General features: G+C 46.4%; 1 protein-coding gene across 1 annotated transcript in view; it reads left to right on the top strand.

Annotated features, from left to right (window-relative positions):
- LOC142929218 (dual specificity tyrosine-phosphorylation-regulated kinase 2-like) overlaps positions 1-24,876 on the top strand; it is a 118,331-nt gene that overhangs the window by 8,320 nt on the left and 85,135 nt on the right. The window contains exons 6-7 of the mRNA XM_076069974.1: positions 2,582-2,728; positions 3,201-3,339. Coding sequence (XP_075926089.1) covers positions 2,582-2,728; positions 3,201-3,339 — 286 coding nt within the window. The remainder of the gene's footprint in view (positions 1-2,581; positions 2,729-3,200; positions 3,340-24,876) is intronic.

Raw genomic sequence — 24,876 nt, 5'->3', positions numbered from 1 at the left:
ATCGTGAGCAGAGCGTCAGGTACTCCAAAAGCACGAAGAACAACCCAGAGCCCAGGCCTACTGATGGTATCATAGGCCTTGACCAGGTCAATAAAGCAGAGATGTAGGTCTTGTTGGAATTCCCTACACCTCTGCTGTAGCAGACGGACAGAAAATATGGCATCTGTGCAGGACCGCCCTTTCCTGAAACCACATTGGGACTCCGCAAGCCTCTCCTCAGCGTGCCTGGCAAGGCGATGTTGAATAATCCTTGCCAGGACCTTTCCCGGCACACTGAGGAGTGAGATGCCCCTGTAGTTGTTACAGTCTGTGCGGTCCCCCTTCTTAAAAAGGGGGACCACCAGGGCATCCTTCCAATCCTGCAGAACCCGTCCAGTGGTCCAGACTGTTGTTATGATGTCATATAGGGCAGTCTGTGCACAAACGCCGCCCTCCCTCAGCATTTCGCTTGGGAGATCATCTCTGCCCGCTGCCTTTCCTCGTCTCAGACTTCGGATTGCCTTCAGTACTTCCTCAACAGATGGCACCTCAGCCAGCCACTCACAGGGGGTGACTTCTTCCAATATTTGAGGCACCGCAGTCTCAGCAGGGTCATCCTCACTTTGTGCCACAATGTTTTCCTGGCTGAGGGATTTTCCCTCCCCCAGGACCTCACAGAAATGCTCAGCAAATCTGCAAACCTGTTCCTGGGGGTTGGAGATTGGGTCACCGTTTTTTCCCCTAATGATGGTAATAGGTGTGGCGCTGCAGATTACTTTTTTGATGGAGTTAAATAGAGATTTGTGATCACGGGCCACTGAGGCAGACTCCATCTCCTCAGCAACCCGCGACCACCACCCATCCTTGCAGCGCCTCACGGCTCTCCGAACCTCCGAGTGAAGGCTGCGGTAAGCCTCCTCATTCTCTGACGTGGGATTCTGTAGCCGATGACAGTGGGCCTGTCGCTTTTTCTCAACCATCCTGAACACCTCCTCTGTCGGCCAGGGTCTCTGGGGAGGTCTGGACCGCGTACCCAAAGCAGCCATTGCAGCTGCATGAGTCACAGTCCTAAACCTCGCCCATTTATCCTCGACATCAGGAGGAGTCAGGGACGATGCCAATCCCAGCCGCAAGCGATGATGAAATTCTCGCTTGCAACTTTCATCAGATAACTGAGACCAGGCCACTTTAGGTTGGAATGGGGTCCTGGGTGAATACCCACCATCGGAGTGGAAGAATGGCAGGCGCATCTTACAGATGACTAGTCGATGGTCAGGGGGCAGATCAGCTCCACGGTAGGTCCTGGTGTCAAGGACATGGGCTCGCATCCGCTTGTCCGTCACTATGTAGTCCAGCAGATGTTCTTGCTTGGACCCGGCATGCATCCATGATGTTGTGTGGATGCGCCGATGCCGGAACAGCGTGTTGGTAATTACAAGCCCATGGGCTGCACAACAATCTAGCAGCCTCCTACCGTTGTTATTGAGCTGATCTGGCCCCTGCCCTCCAATCACTCCAGACCAGGTGCCAGTATCATGACCAACTCGGGCATTGAATTCACCCAGCATGATGACTCTATCCCGAGGGGCCACTTTAGCCAGCACCTGCGACAGGAGGTCATAGAAGGCATCTGACTCATCGGCTTTGCCTGCATCCCTCCACGGATGTTCATCTTCAATGGGGGCATAAGTAACGACGACCACCATTCCTCGCCTCCGGTTGATGGGAAGGCGAGCCCAAAGTAGCCTGGGACTTACAGCTTCCCACACCTCACCGCCACGCTCCCACGCCCCTTCATTCTTTTGTTCAAAAGAAGAGCCACACCCTGTTGTTTGGCAGTCTGCTGCCCCGAGTAGAGGACTGTCCACCCCTCATGGTGGCAGGAGCCAGAGCCGGTCCACCGGACCTCCTGAATGCCACAGAGATCCAGGCGGTACCGGTCCAGCTCCCGACAGAGGAGTGGCAGCCTCTCCTCCGCAGTGAGCGTTCGAACATTCCACGTGGCCACCCGTAATGACTTTTCGTTGTTTCTGGAGGAGCCCCGAGGGTAGATATTCAATCTCCTGGCTCCGCCAATTGGGGTTTGGCCAGGAGACGTCATAGATGCCTGGCCCCCCGGGGCCTCCGGCACAAGCTTATTAGTTACATATTTCAGTTTAACTCGTGGTTTAGTGGTAATTAATTGAAGGTGGAGGGGTTACCAGCCCCTCGCACCCATCCAGAGCCCCCGTTTAGCCCCTGTGGTGGACACATATGCCATGAGGGGAGGAGCCAATCAAAATTGGACCTCTCCCCACAGCACTCTCCACGACAGAGTTGCCCGTCCGGCACCGCACGGAGGTAGGGGGTTGTTTTGCCGGACCACCATCACACTACCACCACCACCACCATCATCACCATCACACTACCACCACCATCACCATCACACTACCACCACCACCACCCCCACACTACCACCACCATCACGACTACTACCACGACCACCCCCACACCACCACCACCCTTCCCCACCATCACCACCATCCCTCCTCTACGTTATGTCTAAACTCTCTGTCTCTCTGTCTCTGTGTCTCTCTCTGTGCACTCGCTCACTCGCGCGCAGCTCCATGCAAGAGGAGAACCAGCTGAGGGAGATGCAGATGTCCATGGAGCTGCAGAGCCACCGTAGCGACGTGGACTTCAACGTTGCCAGAGTCCTGGAGACTTTCTCCTTCCGAGGACATAAATGCCTTGTCATGGAGCTGTTGAGGTACGAACAGCACCAGCACCAGCACCACTCACTCACTCACTCACCATCACCACTACCGCCATCACCACCACTCACTTACCATCACGACTACCACCATCATCACCGCTACCACCACGACTCACTCACTCACCATCACCACTACCACCAGCACCACCACTCACTCACTCACCATCACCACTACCACCAACACCACCACCACTCACTCACTCATTCACCATCACCACTACCACCAGCACCACCACTCACTCACCATCACTACTACCACCATCACCACCATCACCACCACCACCACCTACTCACTCACCACCACTCACTCACTCACTCACCACTACCACCACCACTCACTCACCTACCATCACCACCACTCACCATCACCACTACCACCATCACCACCCACTCACCACCACCACACCACCACCCACAGAGACCCACAGAGAGGGGCATCGCTGACGCCTCTGTCTCCCCGTCACAGCACGAACCTCCATTGGCTGCTCAGAGACATGGGGCAGGGGCACATCGACGAGGACATCGCGAGGGCCTACACCAGGGGCATCCTCCGCTTCCTCGCCTATGCCAAGTCCTGGGGCATCGTCCACGGGGACATAAAGCTGGTGAGCGGAGGGCAGGCTGGGGGCGCGGACGCTCGCTTCGACGCTCGGCACTCTGACAGATGTAGATGAAACTGGTCCTCCACGTTCTGTAGATGTAGATGCCACTGGTCCTTCACGTTCTGTAGATGTAGATGCCACTGGTCCTTCACGTTCTCCAGATGTAGATGCCACTGGTTCTTCACGCTCTGTAGATGTAGATGCCACTGGTCCTTCACGTTCTGTAGATGTAGATGCCACTGGTCCTTCACGTTCTGTAGATGTAGATGCCACTGGTCCTTCACGTTCTGTAGATGTAGATGCCACTGGTTCTTCACGTTCTGTAGACGCAGATGCCACTGTTCTTCACATTCTGTAGTTGTAGATGTCACTGGTTCTTCACGTTCTGTAGATGTAGATGCCACTGGTTCTTCACTTTCTGTTGATGTAGATGCCACTGGTTCTTCACTTTCTGTAGATGTAGATGCCACTGGTTCTTCACGTTCTGTAGATGTAGATGCCACTGGTCCTTCACATTCTGGAGACGAATATGCCATTGCTTCTTCACGTTCTGCAGATGTAGATGTCACTGGTTACAGATGTAGATGCCACTGGTTCTTCACGTTCTGGAGATGTAGATGCCACTGGTCCTTCACATTCTGTAGATGTAGATGCCACTGGTTCGTCACGTTCGAAAGATGTAGATGCCACTGGTTCTTCACATTCTGCAGATGTAGATGCCACTGGTCCTTCACGTTCTGTAGACGAAGATGCCACTGGTTCTTCACGTTCTGTAGATTTAGATGCCACTGGTTTTTCACGTTCTGCAGATGTATATGCCACTGGTTCTTCACGTTATGTAGATGAAGATGCCACTGGTTCTTCACGTTCTGTAGATGTAGACGCCACTGGTTCATCACGTTCTACAGATGTAGATGCCACTGGTTCTTCATGTTCTGTAGATTTAGATGCCACTGCTTCTTCACATTCTGTAGATGTAGAAGCCACTGGTTCGTCACTTTCTGTAGACGCAGATGCCACTGGTTCTTCACATTCTGTAGACGCAGATGCCACTGGTCCTTCACGTTCTGTAGACGTAGATGCCACTGGTTCTTCACTTTCTGTAGATGTAGATGCCACTGGTTCTTCACTTTCTGTAGATGTAGATGCCACTGGTTCTTCACGTTCTTTAGATGTAGATGCCACTGGTCCTTCACATTCTGTAGACGAATATGCCATTGATTCTTCACGTTCTGCAGATGTAGATGTCACAGGTTCATCAAGTTCTACAGATGTAGATGCCACTGGTTCTTCACGTTCTGGAGATATAGATGTCACTGGTTTTTCGCGTTCTGTAGATGTAGATGCCACTGGTCCTTCACATTCTGTAGACGTCGATGCCACTGGTTCTTCACATTCTTTAAATGTAGATGTCACTGGTTCTTCACATTCTGTAGTTGTAGATGTCACTGGTTCTTCACGTTCTGTAGATGTAGATGCCACTGGTTCTTCACTTTCTGTTGATGTAGATGCCACTGGTTATTCACTTTCTGTAGATGTAGATGCCACTGGTTATTCACGTTCTGTAGATGTAGATGCCACTGGTCCTTCACATTCTGGAGACGAATATGCCATTGCTTCTTCACGTTCTGCAGATGTAGATGTCACTGGTTACAGATGTAGATGCCACTGGTTCTTCACGTTCTGGAGATATAGATGTCACTGGTTTTTCGCGTTCTGTAGATGTAGATGCCACTGGTCCTTCACGTTCTCCAGATGTAGATGCCACTGGTTCTTCACGCTCTGTAGATGTAGATGCCACTGGTCCTTCACGTTCTGTAGATGTAGATGCCACTGGTCCTTCACGTTCTGTAGATGTAGATGCCACTGGTCCTTCACGTTCTGTAGATGTAGATGCCACTGGTTCTTCACGTTCTGTAGACGCAGATGCCACTGTTCTTCACATTCTGTAGTTGTAGATGTCACTGGTTCTTCACGTTCTGTAGATGTAGATGCCACTGGTTCTTCACTTTCTGTTGATGTAGATGCCACTGGTTCTTCACTTTCTGTAGATGTAGATGCCACTGGTTCTTCACGTTCTGTAGATGTAGATGCCACTGGTCCTTCACATTCTGGAGACGAATATGCCATTGCTTCTTCACGTTCTGCAGATGTAGATGTCACTGGTTACAGATGTAGATGCCACTGGTTCTTCACGTTCTGGAGATATAGATGTCACTGGTTTTTCGCGTTCTGTAGATGTAGATGCCACTGGTCCTTCACATTCTGTAGATGTAGATGCCACTGGTTCGTCACGTTCGAAAGATGTAGATGCCACTGGTTCTTCACATTCTGCAGATGTAGATGCCACTGGTCCTTCACGTTCTGTAGACGAAGATGCCACTGGTTCTTCACGTTCTGTAGATTTAGATGCCACTGGTTTTTCACGTTCTGCAGATGTATATGCCACTGGTTCTTCACGTTATGTAGATGAAGATGCCACTGGTTCTTCACGTTCTGTAGATGTAGACGCCACTGGTTCATCACGTTCTACAGATGTAGATGCCACTGGTTCTTCATGTTCTGTAGATTTAGATGCCACTGCTTCTTCACATTCTGTAGATGTAGAAGCCACTGGTTCGTCACTTTCTGTAGACGCAGATGCCACTGGTTCTTCACATTCTGTAGACGCAGATGCCACTGGTCCTTCACGTTCTGTAGACGTAGATGCCACTGGTTCTTCACTTTCTGTAGATGTAGATGCCACTGGTTCTTCACTTTCTGTAGATGTAGATGCCACTGGTTCTTCACGTTCTTTAGATGTAGATGCCACTGGTCCTTCACATTCTGTAGACGAATATGCCATTGATTCTTCACGTTCTGCAGATGTAGATGTCACAGGTTCATCAAGTTCTACAGATGTAGATGCCACTGGTTCTTCACGTTCTGGAGATATAGATGTCACTGGTTTTTCGCGTTCTGTAGATGTAGATGCCACTGGTCCTTCACATTCTGTAGACGTCGATGCCACTGGTTCTTCACGTTCTTTAAATGTAGATGTCACTGGTTCTTCACATTCTGTAGTTGTAGATGTCACTGGTTCTTCACGTTCTGTAGATGTAGATGCCACTGGTTCTTCACTTTCTGTTGATGTAGATGCCACTGGTTCTTCACTTTCTGTAGATGTAGATGCCACTGGCTCTTCACGTTCTGTAGATGTAGATGCCACTGGTCCTTCACATTCTGGAGACGAATATGCCATTGCTTCTTCACGTTCTGCAGATGTAGATGTCACTGGTTACAGATGTAGATGCCACTGGTTCTTCACGTTCTGGAGATATAGATGTCACTGGTTTTTCGCGTTCTGTAGATGTAGATGCCACTGGTCCTTCACATTCTGTGTATGTAGATGCCACTGGTTCGTCACGTTCGAAAGATGTAGATGCCACTGGTTCTTCACATTCTGCAGATGTAGATGCCACTGGTCCTTCACGTTCTGTAGACGAAGATGCCACTGGTTCTTCACGTTCTGTAGATTTAGATGCCACTGGTTTTTCACGTTCTGCAGATGTATATGCCACTGGTTCTTCACGTTATGTAGATGAAGATGCCACTGGTTCTTCACGTTCTGTAGATGTAGACGCCACTGGTTCATCACGTTCTACAGATGTAGATGCCACTGGTTCTTCATGTTCTGTAGATTTAGATGCCACTGCTTCTTCACATTCTGTAGATGTAGAAGCCACTGGTTCGTCACTTTCTGTAGACGCAGATGCCACTGGTTCTTCACATTCTGTAGACGCAGATGCCACTGGTCCTTCACGTTCTGTAGACGTAGATGCCACTGGTTCTTCACTTTCTGTAGATGTAGATGCCACTGGTTCTTCACTTTCTGTAGATGTAGATGCCACTGGTTCTTCACGTTCTTTAGATGTAGATGCCACTGGTCCTTCACATTCTGTAGACGAATATGCCATTGATTCTTCACGTTCTGCAGATGTAGATGTCACAGGTTCATCAAGTTCTACAGATGTAGATGCCACTGGTTCTTCACGTTCTGGAGATATAGATGTCACTGGTTTTTCGCGTTCTGTAGATGTAGATGCCACTGGTCCTTCACATTCTGTAGACGTCGATGCCACTGGTTCTTCACGTTCTTTAAATGTAGATGTCACTGGTTCTTCACGTTCTGTAGATGTAGACGCCACTGGTTCTTCACGTTCTGGAGATGTAGATACCACTGGTTCTTCACGTTTTGCAGATGTAGATGCCACTGGTTCGTCACGTTTTACAGATGTAGATGCTACTGGTTCTTCACGTTATGCAGATGTAGATGCCACTGGTTCTTCCCGTTCTGTAGATGTAGATGCCACTGGTTATTCACGTTCTGTAGATGTAGATGCCACTGGTTCGTCACGTTATACAGATGTAGATGCCACTGGTTCTTCACGTTCTGCAGATGTAGATGCCACTGGTTCTTCACGTTCTGTAGATGTAGATGTCACTGGTTCTTCACGTTTTGCAGATGTAGATGCCACTGGTTCGTCACGTTTTACAGATGTAGATGCCACTGGTTCTTCACGTTCTGCAGATGTAGATGCCACTGGTTCTTCAAGTTCTGTAGATGTAGATGGCACTGGTTATTCACGTTCTGTAGACGAAGATGCCACTGGTTCTTTACGTTCTGTAGATGTAGATGCCACTGGTTTTTCACGTTCTGCAGATGTATATGCCACTGGTTCTTCACGTTATGTAGATGAAGATGGCACTGGTTATTCACGTTCTGTAGATGTAAATGCCACTGGTTCATTACGTTCTACAGACGTAGATGCCACTGGTTCTTCACTTTCTGTAGATGTAGATGCCACTGGTTCTTCACTTTCTGTAGATGTAGATGCCACTGGTTCTTCACGTTCTTTAGATGTAGATGCCACTGGTCCTTCACATTCTGTAGACGAATATGCCATTGATTCTTCACGTTCTGCAGATGTAGATGTCACAGGTTCATCAAGTTCTACAGATGTAGATGCCACTGGTTCTTCACGTTCTGGAGATATAGATGTCACTGGTTTTTCGCGTTCTGTAGATGTAGATGCCACTGGTCCTTCACGTTCTCCAGATGTAGATGCCACTGGTTCTTCACGCTCTGTAGATGTAGATGCCACTGGTCCTTCACGTTCTGTAGATGTAGATGCCACTGGTCCTTCACGTTCTGTAGATGTAGATGCCACTGGTCCTTCACGTTCTGTAGATGTAGATGCCACTGGTTCTTCACGTTCTGTAGACGCAGATGCCACTGTTCTTCACATTCTGTAGTTGTAGATGTCACTGGTTCTTCACGTTCTGTAGATGTAGATGCCACTGGTTCTTCACTTTCTGTTGATGTAGATGCCACTGGTTCTTCACTTTCTGTAGATGTAGATGCCACTGGTTCTTCACGTTCTGTAGATGTAGATGCCACTGGTCCTTCACATTCTGGAGACGAATATGCCATTGCTTCTTCACGTTCTGCAGATGTAGATGTCACTGGTTACAGATGTAGATGCCACTGGTTCTTCACGTTCTGGAGATATAGATGTCACTGGTTTTTCGCGTTCTGTAGATGTAGATGCCACTGGTCCTTCACATTCTGTAGATGTAGATGCCACTGGTTCGTCACGTTCGAAAGATGTAGATGCCACTGGTTCTTCACATTCTGCAGATGTAGATGCCACTGGTCCTTCACGTTCTGTAGACGAAGATGCCACTGGTTCTTCACGTTCTGTAGATTTAGATGCCACTGGTTTTTCACGTTCTGCAGATGTATATGCCACTGGTTCTTCACGTTATGTAGATGAAGATGCCACTGGTTCTTCACGTTCTGTAGATGTAGACGCCACTGGTTCATCACGTTCTACAGATGTAGATGCCACTGGTTCTTCATGTTCTGTAGATTTAGATGCCACTGCTTCTTCACATTCTGTAGATGTAGAAGCCACTGGTTCGTCACTTTCTGTAGACGCAGATGCCACTGGTTCTTCACATTCTGTAGACGCAGATGCCACTGGTCCTTCACGTTCTGTAGACGTAGATGCCACTGGTTCTTCACTTTCTGTAGATGTAGATGCCACTGGTTCTTCACTTTCTGTAGATGTAGATGCCACTGGTTCTTCACGTTCTTTAGATGTAGATGCCACTGGTCCTTCACATTCTGTAGACGAATATGCCATTGATTCTTCACGTTCTGCAGATGTAGATGTCACAGGTTCATCAAGTTCTACAGATGTAGATGCCACTGGTTCTTCACGTTCTGGAGATATAGATGTCACTGGTTTTTCGCGTTCTGTAGATGTAGATGCCACTGGTCCTTCACATTCTGTAGACGTCGATGCCACTGGTTCTTCACGTTCTTTAAATGTAGATGTCACTGGTTCTTCACATTCTGTAGTTGTAGATGTCACTGGTTCTTCACGTTCTGTAGATGTAGATGCCACTGGTTCTTCACTTTCTGTTGATGTAGATGCCACTGGTTCTTCACTTTCTGTAGATGTAGATGCCACTGGCTCTTCACGTTCTGTAGATGTAGATGCCACTGGTCCTTCACATTCTGGAGACGAATATGCCATTGCTTCTTCACGTTCTGCAGATGTAGATGTCACTGGTTACAGATGTAGATGCCACTGGTTCTTCACGTTCTGGAGATATAGATGTCACTGGTTTTTCGCGTTCTGTAGATGTAGATGCCACTGGTCCTTCACATTCTGTGTATGTAGATGCCACTGGTTCGTCACGTTCGAAAGATGTAGATGCCACTGGTTCTTCACATTCTGCAGATGTAGATGCCACTGGTCCTTCACGTTCTGTAGACGAAGATGCCACTGGTTCTTCACGTTCTGTAGATTTAGATGCCACTGGTTTTTCACGTTCTGCAGATGTATATGCCACTGGTTCTTCACGTTATGTAGATGAAGATGCCACTGGTTCTTCACGTTCTGTAGATGTAGACGCCACTGGTTCATCACGTTCTACAGATGTAGATGCCACTGGTTCTTCATGTTCTGTAGATTTAGATGCCACTGCTTCTTCACATTCTGTAGATGTAGAAGCCACTGGTTCGTCACTTTCTGTAGACGCAGATGCCACTGGTTCTTCACATTCTGTAGACGCAGATGCCACTGGTCCTTCACGTTCTGTAGACGTAGATGCCACTGGTTCTTCACTTTCTGTAGATGTAGATGCCACTGGTTCTTCACTTTCTGTAGATGTAGATGCCACTGGTTCTTCACGTTCTTTAGATGTAGATGCCACTGGTCCTTCACATTCTGTAGACGAATATGCCATTGATTCTTCACGTTCTGCAGATGTAGATGTCACAGGTTCATCAAGTTCTACAGATGTAGATGCCACTGGTTCTTCACGTTCTGGAGATATAGATGTCACTGGTTTTTCGCGTTCTGTAGATGTAGATGCCACTGGTCCTTCACATTCTGTAGACGTCGATGCCACTGGTTCTTCACGTTCTTTAAATGTAGATGTCACTGGTTCTTCACGTTCTGTAGATGTAGACGCCACTGGTTCTTCACGTTCTGGAGATGTAGATACCACTGGTTCTTCACGTTTTGCAGATGTAGATGCCACTGGTTCGTCACGTTTTACAGATGTAGATGCTACTGGTTCTTCACGTTATGCAGATGTAGATGCCACTGGTTCTTCCCGTTCTGTAGATGTAGATGCCACTGGTTATTCACGTTCTGTAGATGTAGATGCCACTGGTTCGTCACGTTATACAGATGTAGATGCCACTGGTTCTTCACGTTCTGCAGATGTAGATGCCACTGGTTCTTCACGTTCTGTAGATGTAGATGTCACTGGTTCTTCACGTTTTGCAGATGTAGATGCCACTGGTTCGTCACGTTTTACAGATGTAGATGCCACTGGTTCTTCACTTTCTGTAGATGTAGATGCCACTGGTTCTTCACGTTCTGCAGATGTAGATGCCACTGGTTCTTCAAGTTCTGTAGATGTAGATGCCACTGGTTATTCACGTTCTGTAGACGAAGATGCCACTGGTTCTTTACGTTCTGTAGATGTAGATGCCACTGGTTTTTCACGTTCTGCAGATGTATATGCCACTGGTTCTTCACGTTATGTAGATGAAGATGCCACTGGTTATTCACGTTCTGTAGATGTAAATGCCACTGGTTCATCACGTTCTACAGATGTAGATGCCACTGGTTATTCACGTTCTGTAGATTTAAATGCCACTGCTTCTTCACATTCTGTAGATGTAGAAGCCACTGGTTCGTCACATTCTGTAGACGCAGATGCCACTAGTCCTTCACGTTCTGTAGACGTAGATGCCACTGGTTCTTCACTTTCTGTAGACGTAGATGCCACTGGTCCTTCACATTCTGTAGTTGTAGATGCCACTGGTCCTTCACATTCTGTAGACGAATATGCCACTGGTTCTTCACGTTCTGTAGATGTCACTGGTTCGTCAAGTTCTACAGATGTAGATGCCACTGGTTCTTCACGTTCTGGAGATATAGATGTCACTGGTTTTTCGTGTTCTGTAGAAGTAGATGCCACTGGTCCTTCACATTCTGTAGACGTAGATGCCACTGGTTCTTCACGTTCTTTAGATGTAGATGTCACTGGTTCTTCACGTTCTGTAGATGTAGACGCCACTGGTTCTTCACGTTCTGTAGATGTAGATGCCACTGGTCCCTCACGTTCCGTAGATGTAGATGCCACTGGTTCTTCACGTTCTTCAGATGTGGATGCCACTGGTTCTCCAAGTTCTGTAGATGTAGATGCCACTGGTTATTCACGTTCTGCAGATGTAGATGCCAACGGTTCGTCACGTTCTACAGATGTAGATGCCACTGGTTCTTAACGTTCTGCAGATGTAGATGCCACTGGTTCTTCACGTTCTGTAGATGTAGATTCCACTGGTCCTTCACGTTCTGGAGATGTAGATACCACTGGTTCTTCACGTTTTGCAGATGTAGATGCCACTGGTTCGTCACGTTTTACAGATGTAGATGCTACTGGTTCTTCACGTTCTGCAGATGTAGATGCCACTGGTTCTTCACGTTCTGTAGATGTAGATGCCACTGGTTATTCACGTTCTGTAGATGTAGATGCCACTGGTTCGTCACGTTCTACAGATGTAGATGCCACTGGTTCTTCACGTTCTCCAGATGTAGATGCCACTGGTTCTTCACGTTCTGTAGATGTAGATTCCACTGGTCCTTCACGTTCTGGAGATGTAGATACCACTGGTTCTTCACGTTTTGCAGATGTAGATGCCACTGGTTCGTCACGTTTTACAGATGTAGATGCTACTGGTTCTTCACGTTCTGCAGATGTAGATGCCACTGGTTCTTCACGTTCTGTAGATGTAGATGCCACTGGTTATTCACGTTTTGCAGATGTAGATGCCACTGGTTCGTCACGTTTTACAGATGTAGATGCCACTGGTTCTTCACGTTCTTTAGATGTAGATGTCACTGGTTCTTCACGTTCTGTAGATGTAGATGCCACTGGTTATTCACGTTCTGTAGACGAAGATGCCACTGGTTCTTTACGTTCTGTAGATGTAGATGCCACTGGTTTTTCACGTTCTGCAGATGTATATGCCACTGGTTCTTCACGTTATGTAGATGAAGATGCCACTGGTTCTTCACGTTCTGTAGATGTAGATGCCACTGGTTCATCACGTTCTACAGATGTAGATGCCACTGGTTCTTCACGTTCTGTAGATTTAAATGCCACTGCTTCTTCACATTCTGTAGATGTAGAAGCCACTGGTTCGTCACATTCTGTAGACGCAGATGCCACTAGTCCTTCACGTTCGGTAGACGTAGATGCCACTGGTTATTCACTTTCTGTAGATGTAGATGCCACTGGTTCTTCACGTTCTGTAGATGTAGATGCCACTGGTCCTTCACATTCTGTAGACGAATATGCCACTGGTTCTTCACGTTCTGTAGATGTAGATGTCACAGGTTCGTCAAGTTCTACAGATGTAGATGCCACTGGTTCTTCACGTTCTGGAGATATAGATGTCACTGGTTTTTCGCGTTCTGTAGAAGTAGATGCCACTGGTCCTTCACATTCTGTAGACGTAGATGCCACTGGTTCTTCACGTTCTTTAGATGTAGATGTCACTGGGTCTTCACGTTCTGTAGATGTAGACGCCACTGGTTCTTCACGTTCTGTAGATGTAGATGCCACTGGTCCCTCACGTTCCGTAGATGTAGATGCCACTGGTTCTTCACGTTCTGCAGATGTAGATGCCACTGGTTCTCCACGTTCTGTAGATGTAGATGCCACTGGTTCTTCACGTCCTGCAGATGTAGATGCCAACGGTTCGTCACGTTCTACAGATGTAGATCCCACTGGTTCTTCACGTTCTGCAGATGTAGATGCCACTGGTCCTTCACGTTCTGTAGACACAGATGCCACTGATTCTTCACGTTCTACAGATATAGATGCCACTGGTTCTTCATGTTCTTCAGATGTAGACGCCATTGGTTTTTCACGTTCTGTAAATGTAGATGCCACTGGTCCTTCAGGTTCTGTCGATGCAGATTCCACTGGTTTTTCACGTTCTGTAGATGTAGATGTCACTGGTTCTTCACGTTCTGCAGAAGTAGATGCCACTGGTTCTTCACGTTCTGTAGATGTAGATGCCACTGGTTCTTCATGTTCTGCAGATGTAGATGCCACTGTTCCTTCACGTTCTGTAGACGAAGATGCCACTGGTTCTTCATGTTCTGTAGATGTAAATGCCACTGGGTCTTCACGTTCTGCAGATGTATATGCCACTGGTTCTTCACGTTATGTAGATGAAGATACCACTGGTTCTTCACGTTCTGTAGATGTAGATGCCACTGGTTCATCACGTTCTACAGATGTAGATGCCACTGGTTCTTCACTTTCTGTAGATTTAGATGCCACTGCTTCTTCACATTCTTTAGACGCAGATGCCACTGGTCCTTCACGTTCTGTAGACGTAGATGCCACTGGTTCTTCACTTTCTTTAGATGTAGATGCCACTGGTTCTTCACTTTCTGTAGATGTAGATGCCACTGGTTCTTCACGTTCTGTAGATGTAGATGCCACTGGTCCTTCACATTCTGTAGACGAATATGCCATTGGTTCTTCACGTTCTGCAGATGTAGATGCCACTGGTTCTTCACTTTCTGTAGATGTAGATGCCACTGGTTCTTCACGTTCTGTAGCTGTAGATGCCACTGATCCTTCACATTCTGTAGACGAATATGCCACTGGTTCTTCACGTTCTGTAGATGTAGATGTCACTGGTTCGTCAAGTTCTACAGATGTTGATGCAACTGGTTCTTCACGTTCTGGAGATATAGTTGTCACTGGTTTTTCGCGTTCTGTAGAAGTAGATGCCACTGGTCCTTCACATTCTGTAGACGTAGATGCCACTGGTTCTTCACGTTCTGTAGATGTAGATGCCACTGGTTCTTCACGTTCTACAGATGTAGATGCCACTGGTTCTTCACGGTCTGCAGATGTAGATGTCACTGGTTCTTCACGTTCTGTAGATGTAGACGCCACTGGTTCTTCACATTCTGTAGATGTATAAGCCACTGGTTCGTTACATTCTGTAGACGCAGATGCCACTGGTTCTTCACATTCTGTAGACGCAGATGCCACTGGTCATTCACGTTCTGTAGACGTAGATGCCACTGGTTCTTAACTTTCTTTAGATGTAGATGCCACTGGTTCTTCACTTTCTGTAGATGTAGATGCCACTGGTTCTTCACGTTCTGTAGATGTAGATGCCACTGGTCCTTCACATTCTGTAGACGCAGATGCCACTGGTCATTCACGTTCTGTAGACGTAGATGCCACTGGTTCTTCACTTTCTTTAGATGTAGATGCCACTGGTTCTTCACTTTCTGTAGATGTAGATGCCACTGGTTCTTCACGTTCTGTAGATGTAGATGCCACTGGTCCTTCACATTCTGTAGACAAATATGCCATTGATTCTTCACGTTCTGCAGATGTAGATGCCACTGGTTCTTCACGTTCTGTAGATGTAGATGCCACTGTTCCTTCACGTTCTGTAGACGAAGATGCCACTGGTTGTTCATGTTCTGTAGATGTAAATGCCACTGGGTCTTCACGTTCTGCAGATGTATATGCCACTGGTTCTTCACGTTATGTAGATGAAGATGCCACTGGTTCTTCACGTTCTGTAGATGTAGATGCCTCTGGTTCATCACGTTCTACAGATGTAGATGCCACTGGTTCTTCACTTTCTGTAGATTTAGATGCCACTGCTTCTTCACATTCTGTAGACGCAGATGCCACTGGTCCTTCACGTTCTGTAGACATAGATGCCACTGGTTCTTCACTTTCTTTATATGTAGATGCCACTGGTTCTTCACTTTCTGTAGATGTAGATGCCACTGGTTCTTCACGTTCTGTAGATGTAGATGCCAATGGTCCTTCACATTCTGTAGACGAATATGCCATTGGTTCTTCACGTTCTGCAGATGTAGATGCCACTGGTTCTTCACTTTCTGTAGATGTAGATGCCACTGGTTCTTCACGTTCTGTAGCTGTAGATCCCACTGATCCTTCACATTCTGTAGACGAATATGCCACTGGTTCTTCACGTTCTGTAGATGTAGATGTCACTGGTTCGTCAAGTTCTACAGATGTTGATGCCACTGGTTCTTCACGTTCTGGAGATATAGATGTCACTGGTTTTTCGCGTTCTGTAGAAGTAGATGCCACTGGTCCTTCACATTCTGTAGACGTAGATGCCACTGGTTCTTCACGTTCTTTAGATGTAGATGTCACTGGTTCTTCACGTTCTGTAGATGTAGATGCCACTGGTTCTTCACGTTCTACAGATGTAGATGCCACTGGTTCTTCACGGTCTGCAGATGTAGATGTCACTGGTTCTTCACGTTCTGTAGATGTAGACGCCACTGGTTCTTCACATTCTGTAGATGTAGAAGCCACTGGTTCGTTACATTCTGTATACGCAGATGCCACTGGTTCTTCACATTCTGTAGACGCAGATGCCACTGGTCATTCACGTTCTGTAGACGTAGATGCCACTGGTTCTTCACTTTCTTTAGATGTAGATGCCACTGGTTCTTCACTTTCTGTAGATGTAGATGCCACTGGTTCTTCACTTTCTGTAGATGTAGATGCCACTGGTTCTTCACGTTCTGTAGCTGTAGATGCCACTGATCCTTCACATTCTGTAGACGAATATGCCACTGGTTCTTCACGTTCTTTAGATGTAGATGTCACTGGTTCTTCACGTTCTGTAGATGTAGATGCCACTGGTTCTTCACGTTCTACAGATGTAGATGCCACTGGTTCTTCACGGTCTGCAGATGTAGATGCCACTGATTCTTCACATTCTGTAGACGTAGATGCCACTGGTTCTTCACGTTCTACAGATGTAGATGCCACTGGTTCTTCACGGTCTGCAGATGTAGATGTCACTGGTTCTTCACATTCTGTAGATGTAGACGCCACTGGTTCTTCACATTCTGTAGATGTATAAGCCACTGGTTCGTTACATTCTGTAGACGCAGATGCCACTGGTTCTTCACATTCTGTAGACGCAGATGCCACTGGTAATTCACGTTCTGTAGACGTAGATGCCACTGGTTCTTCACTTTCTTTAGATGTAGATGCCACTGGTTCTTCACTTTCTGTAGATGTAGATGCCACTGGTTCTTCACGTTCTGTAGATGTAGATGCCACTGTTCCTTCACATTCTGTAGACGCAGATGCCACTGGTCATTCACGTTCTGTAGACGTAGATGCCACTGGTTCTTCACTTTCTGTAGATGTAGATGCCACTGGTTCTTCACGTTCTGTAGATGTAGATGCCACTGGTCCTTCACATTCTGTAGACGAATATGCCATTGATTCTTCACGTTCTGCAGATGTAGATGCCACTGGTTCTTCACGTTCTGTAGATGTAGATGCCACTGGTTCTTCACGTTCTGCAGATGTAGATGCCACTGTTCCTTCACGTTCTGTAGACGAAGATGCCACTGGTTCTTCATGTTCTGTAGATGTAAATGCCACTGGGTCTTCACGTTCTGCAGATGTATATGCCACTGGTTCTTCACGTTATGTAGATGAAGATGCCACTGGTTCTTCACGTTCTGTAGATGTAGATGCCACTGGTTCATAACGTTCTACAGATGTAGATGCCACTGGTTCTTCAATTTCTGTAGATTTAGATGCCACTGCTTCTTCACATTCTGTAGACGCAGATGCCACTGGTCCTTCACGTTCTGTAGACATAGATGCCACTGGTTCTTCACTTTCTTTAGATGTAGATGCCACTGGTTCTTCACTTTCTGTAGATGTAGATGCCACTGGTTCTTCACGTTCTGTAGATGTAGATGCCACTGGTCCTTCACATTCTGTAGACGAATATGCCATTGGTTCTTCACGTTCTGCAGATGTAGATGCCACTGGTTCTTCACTTTCTGTAGATGTAGATGCCACTGGTTCTTCACGTTCTGTAGCTGTAGATCCCACCTATCCTTCACATTCTGTAGACGAATATGCCACTGGTTCTTCACGTTCTGTAGATGTAGATGTCACTGGTTCGTCAAGTTCTACAGATGTTGATGCCACTGGTTCTTCACGTTCTGGAGATATAGATGTCACTGGTTTTTCGCGTTCTGTAGAAGTAGATGCCACTGGTCCTTCACATTCTGTAGACGTAGATGCCACTGGTTCTTCACGTTCTTTAGATGTAGATGTCACTGGTTCTTCACGTTCTGTAGATGTAGATGCCACTGGTTCTTCACGTTCTACAGATGTAGATGCCACTGGTTCTTCACGGTCTGCAGATGTAGATGTCACTGGTTCTTCACGTTCTGTAGATGTAGACGCCACTGGTTCTTCACATTCTGTAGATGTAGAAGCCACTGGTTCGTTACATTCTGTATACGCAGATGCCACTGGTTCTTCACATTCTGTAGACGCAGATGCCACTGGTCATTCACGTTCTGTAGACGTAGATGCCACTGGTTCTTCACTTTCTTTAGATGTAGATGCCACTGGTTCTTCACTTTCTGTAGATGTAGATGCCACTGGTTCTTCACGTTCTGTAGATGTAGATGCCACTGGTCCTTCACATTCTGTAGACGAATATGCCATTGATTCTTCACGTTCTGCAGATGTAGATGCCACTGGTTCTTCACTTTCTGTAGATGTAGATGCCACTGGTTCTTCACGTTCTGTAGCTGTAGATGCCACTGATCCTTCACATTCTGTAGACGAATATGCCACTGGTTCTTCACGTTCTTTAGATGTAGATGTCACTGGTTCTTCACGTTCTGTAGATGTAGATGCCACTGGTTCTTCACGTTCTACAGATGTAGATGCCACTGGTTCTTCACGGTCTGCAGATGTAGATGCCGCTGGTTCTTCACGTTCTGCAGATGTAGATGCCACTGGTTCTTCACGTTCTGTAGATGTAGATGCCACTGCACGTTCGTTAGATGCAGATTCCACTGGTTTTTCACGTTGTGTAGATGTAGATGTCACTGGTTCTTCACGTTCTGTAGATGTAGATGTCACTGGTTCTTCACGTTTTGCAGATGTAGATGCCACTGGTTCGTCACGTTTTACAGATGTAGATGCCACTGGTTCTTCACGTTCTGCAGATGTAGATGCCACTGGTTCTTCACGTTCTGTAGATGTAGATGCCACTGGTTATTCACGTTCTGTAGACGAAGATGCCACTGGTTCTTTACGTTCTGTAGATGTAGATGCCACTGGTTTTTCACGTTCTGCAGATGTATATGCCACTGGTTCTTCACGTTATGTAGATGAAGATGCCACTGGTTCTTCACGTTCTGTAGATGTAAATGCCACTGGTTCATCACGTTCTACAGATGTAGATGACACTGGTTCTTCACGTTCTGTAGATTTAAATGCCACTGCTTCTTCACATTCTGTAGATGTAGAAGCCACTGGTTCGTCACATTCTGTAGACGCAGATGCCACTAGTCCTTCACGTTCTGTAGACGTAGATGCCACTGGTTCTTCACTTTCTGTAGACGTAGATGCCACTGGTCCTTCACATTCTGTAGTTGTAGATGCCACTGGTCCTTCACATTCTGTAGACGAATATGCCACTGGTTCTTCACGTTCTTTAGATGTCACTGGTTCGTCAAGTTCTACAGATGTAGATGCCACTGGTTCTTCACGTTCTGGAGATATAGATGTCACTGGTTTTTCGTGTTCTGTAGAAGTAGATGCCACTGGTCCTTCACATTCTGTAGACGTAGATGCCACTGGTTCTTCACGTTCTTTAGATGTATATGTCACTGGTTCTTCACGTTCTGTAGATGTAGACGCCACTGGTTCTTCACGTTCTGTAGATGTAGATGCCACTGGTCCCTCACGTTCCGTAGATGTAGATGCCACTGGTTCTTCACGTTCTTCAGATGTGGATGCCACTGGTTCTCCAAGTTCTGTAGATGTAGATGTAGATGCCACTGGTTATTCACGTTCTGCAGATGTAGATGCCAACGGTTCGTCACGTTCTACAGATGTAGATGCCACTGGTTCTTAACGTTCTGCAGATGTAGATGCCACTGGTTCTTCACGTTCTGTAGATGTAGATTCCACTGGTCCTTCACGTTCTGGAGATGTAGATACCACTGGTTCTTCACGTTTTACAGATGTAGATGCTACTGGTTCTTCACGTTCTGCAGATGTAGATGCCACTGGTTCTTCACGTTCTGTAGATGTAGATGCCACTGGTTATTCACGTTCTGTAGATGTAGATGCCACTGGTTCGTCACGTTCTACAGATGTAGATGCCACTGGTTCTTCACGTTCTGCAGATGTAGATGCCACTGGTTCTTCACGTTCTGTAGATGTAGATGCCACTGGTTCTTCACGTTTTGCAGATGTAGATGCCACTGGTTCGTCACGTTTTACAGATGTAGATGCCACTGGTTCTTCACGTTCTTTAGATGTAGATGTCACTGGTACTTCACGTTCTGTAGATGCCACTGGTTATTCACGTTATGTAGATGAAGATGCCACTGGTTCTTCACGTTCTGTAGACGTAGATGCCACTGGTTCTTCACTTTCTTTAGATGTAGATGCCACTGGTTCTTCACTTTCTGTAGATGTAGATGCCACTGGTTCTTCACGTTATGTAGATGAAGATGCCACTGGTTCTTCACATTCTGTAGACGCAGATGCCACTAGTCCTTCACGTTCGGTAGACGTAGATGCCACTGGTTATTCACTTTCTGTAGATGTAGATGCCACTGGTTCTTCACGTTCTGTAGATGTAGATGCCACTGGTCCTTCACATTCTGTAGACGAATATGCCACTGGTTCTTCACGTTCTGTAGATGTAGATGTCACTGGTTCGTCAAGTTCTACAGATGTAGATGCCACTGGTTCTTCACGTTCTGGAGATATAGATGTCACTGGTTTTTCGCGTTCTGTAGAAGTAGATGCCACTGGTCCTTCACATTCTGTAGACGTAGATGCCACTGGTTCTTCACGTTCTTTAGATGTAGATGTCACTGGGTCTTCACGTTCTGTAGATGTAGATGCCACTGGTTCTTCATGTTCTGCAGATGTAGATGCCACTGTTCCTTCACGTTCTGTAGACGAAGATGCCACTGGTTCTTCATGTTCTGTAGATGTAAATGCCACTGGGTCTTCACGTTCTGCAGATGTATATGCCACTGGTTCTTCACGTTATGTAGATGAAGATACCACTGGTTCTTCACGTTCTGTAGATGTAGATGCCACTGGTTCATCACGTTCTACAGATGTAGATGCCACTGGTTCTTCACTTTCTGTAGATTTAGATGCCACTGCTTCTTCACATTCTTTAGACGCAGATGCCACTGGTCCTTCACGTTCTGTAGACGTAGATGCCACTGGTTCTTCACTTTCTTTAGATGTAGATGCCACTGGTTCTTCACTTTCTGTAGATGTAGATGCCACTGGTTCTTCACGTTCTGTAGATGTAGATGCCACTGGTCCTTCACATTCTGTAGACGAATATGCCATTGGTTCTTCACGTTCTGCAGATGTAGATGCCACTGGTTCTTCACTTTCTGTAGATGTAGATGCCACTGGTTCTTCACGTTCTGTAGCTGTAGATGCCACTGATCCTTCACATTCTGTAGACGAATATGCCACTGGTTCTTCACGTTCTGTAGATGTAGATGTCACTGGTTCGTCAAGTTCTACAGATGTTGATGCCACTGGTTCTTCACGTTCTGGAGATATAGTTGTCACTGGTTTTTCGCGTTCTGTAGAAGTAGGTGCCACTGGTCCTTCACATTCTGTAGACGTAGATGCCACTGGTTCTTCACGTTCTGTAGATGTAGATGCCACTGGTTCTTCACGTTCTACAGATGTAGATGCCACTGGTTCTTCACGGTCTGCAGATGTAGATGTCACTGGTTCTTCACGTTCTGTAGATGTAGACGCCACTGGTTCTTCACATTCTGTAGATGTATAAGCCACTGGTTCGTTACATTCTGTAGACGCAGATGCCACTGGTTCTTCACATTCTGTAGACGCAGATGCCACTGGTCATTCACGTTCTGTAGACGTAGATGCCACTGGTTCTTAACTTTCTTTAGATGTAGATGCCACTGGTTCTTCACTTTCTGTAGATGTAGATGCCACTGGTTCTTCACGTTCTGTAGATGTAGATGCCACTGGTCCTTCACATTCTGTAGACGCAGATGCCACTGGTCATTCACGTTCTGTAGACGTAGATGCCACTGGTTCTTCACTTTCTTTAGATGTAGATGCCACTGGTTCTTCACTTTCTGTAGATGTAGATGCCACTGGTTCTTCACGTTCTGTAGATGTAGATGCCACTGGTCCTTCACATTCTGTAGACAAATATGCCATTGATTCTTCACGTTCTGCAGATGTAGATGCCACTGGTTCTTCACGTTCTGTAGATGTAGATGCCACTGTTCCTTCACGTTCTGTAGACGAAGATGCCACTGGTTGTTCATGTTCTGTAGATGTAAATGCCACTGGGTCTTCACGTTCTGCAGATGTATATGCCATTGGTTCTTCACGTTATGTAGATGAAGATGCCACTGGTTCTTCACGTTCTGTAGATGTAGATGCCACTGGTTCATCACGTTCTACAGATGTAGATGCCACTGGTTCTTCACTTTCTGTAGATTTAGATGCCACTGCTTCTTCACATTCTGTAGACGCAGATGCCACTGGTCCTTCACGTTCTGTAGACATAGATGCCACTGGTTCTTCACTTTCTTTATATGTAGATGCCACTGGTTCTTCACTTTCTGTAGATGTAGATGCCACTGGTTCTTCACGTTCTGTAGATGTAGATGCCAATGGTCCTTCACATTCTGTAGACGAATATGCCATTGGTTCTTCACGTTCTGCAGATGTAGATGCCACTGGTTCTTCACTTTCTGTAGATGTAGATGCCACTGGTTCTTAACGTTCTGTAGCTGTAGATCCCACTGATCCTTCACATTCTGTAGACGAATATGCCACTGGTTCTTCACGTTCTGTAGATGTAGATGTCACTGGTTCGTCAAGTTCTACAGATGTTGATGCCACTGGTTCTTCACGTTCTGGAGATATAGATGTCACTGGTTTTTCGCGTTCTGTAGAAGTAGATGCCACTGGTCCTTCACATTCTGTAGACGTAGATGCCACTGGTTCTTCACGTTCTTTAGATGTAGATGTCACTGGTTCTTCACGTTCTGTAGATGTAGATGCCACTGGTTCTTCACGTTCTACAGATGTAGATGCCACTGGTTCTTCACGGTCTGCAGATGTAGATGTCACTGGTTCTTCACGTTCTGTAGATGTAGACGCCACTGGTTCTTCACATTCTGTAGATGTAGAAGCCACTGGTTCGTTACATTCTGTATACGCAGATGCCACTGGTTCTTCACATTCTGTAGACGCAGATGCCACTGGTCATTCACGTTCTGTAGACGTAGATGCCACTGGTTCTTCACTTTCTTTAGATGTAGATGCCACTGGTTCTTCACTTTCTGTAGATGTAGATGCCACTGGTTCTTCACTTTCTGTAGATGTAGATGCCACTGGTTCTTCACGTTCTGTAGCTGTAGATGCCACTGATCCTTCACATTCTGTAGACGAATATGCCACTGGTTCTTCACGTTCTTTAGATGTAGATGTCACTGGTTCTTCACGTTCTGTAGATGTAGATGCCACTGGTTCTTCACGTTCTACAGATGTAGATGCCACTGGTTCTTCACGGTCTGCAGATGTAGATGCCACTGATTCTTCACATTCTGTAGACGTAGATGCCACTGGTTCTTCACGTTCTGTAGATGTAGATGCCACTGGTTCTTCACGTTCTACAGATGTAGATGCCACTGGTTCTTCACGGTCTGCAGATGTAGATGTCACTGGTTCTTCACATTCTGTAGATGTAGACGCCACTGGTTCTTCACATTCTGTAGATGTATAAGCCACTGGTTCGTTACATTCTGTAGACGCAGATGCCACTGGTTCTTCACATTCTGTAGACGCAGATGCCACTGGTAATTCACGTTCTGTAGACGTAGATGCCACTGGTTCTTCACTTTCTTTAGATGTAGATGCCACGGGTTCTTCACTTTCTGTAGATGTAGATGCCACTGGTTCTTCACGTTCTGTAGATGTAGATGCCACTGGTCCTTCACATTCTGTAGACGCAGATGCCACTGGTCATTCACGTTCTGTAGACGTAGATGCCACTGGTTCTTCACTTTCTGTAGATGTAGATGCCACTGGTTCTTCACGTTCTGTAGATGTAGATGCCACTGGTCCTTCACATTCTGTAGACGAATATGCCATTGATTCTTCACGTTCTGCAGATGTAGATGCCACTGGTTCTTCACGTTCTGTAGATGTAGATGCCACTGGTTCTTCACGTTCTGCAGATGTAGATGCCACTGTTCCTTCACGTTCTGTAGACGAAGATGCCACTGGTTCTTCATGTTCTGTAGATGTAAATGCCACTGGGTCTTCACGTTCTGCAGATGTATATGCCACTGGTTCTTCACGTTATGTAGATGAAGATGCCACTGGTTCTTCACGTTCTGTAGATGTAGATGCCACTGGTTCATCACGTTCTACAGATGTAGATGCCACTGGTTCTTCAATTTCTGTAGATTTAGATGCCACTGCTTCTTCACATTCTGTAGACGCAGATGCCACTGGTCCTTCACGTTCTGTAGACATAGATGCAACTGGTTCTTCACTTTCTTTAGATGTAGATGCCACTGGTTCTTCACTTTCTGTAGATGTAGATGCCACTGGTTCTTCACGTTCTGTAGATGTAGATGCCACTGGTCCTTCACATTCTGTAGACGAATATGCCATTGGTTCTTCACGTTCTGCAGATGTAGATGCCACTGGTTCTTCACTTTCTGTAGATGTAGATGCCACTGGTTCTTCACGTTCTGTAGCTGTAGATCCCACCTATCCTTCACATTCTGTAGACGAATATGCCACTGGTTCTTCACGTTCTGTAGATGTAGATGTCACTGG

The sequence above is a fragment of the Petromyzon marinus genome, chromosome 27 (assembly GCF_048934315.1).
Source record: "Petromyzon marinus isolate PM22_M1 ecotype Great Lakes invasive population chromosome 27, UKy_Petmar_22M1.pri1.0, whole genome shotgun sequence".
NCBI lineage: Eukaryota > Metazoa > Chordata > Hyperoartia > Petromyzontiformes > Petromyzontidae > Petromyzon > Petromyzon marinus.
Note: the sequence above shows the minus strand (reverse complement) of the source record. Positions and strands in the feature narration are given on the sequence as shown.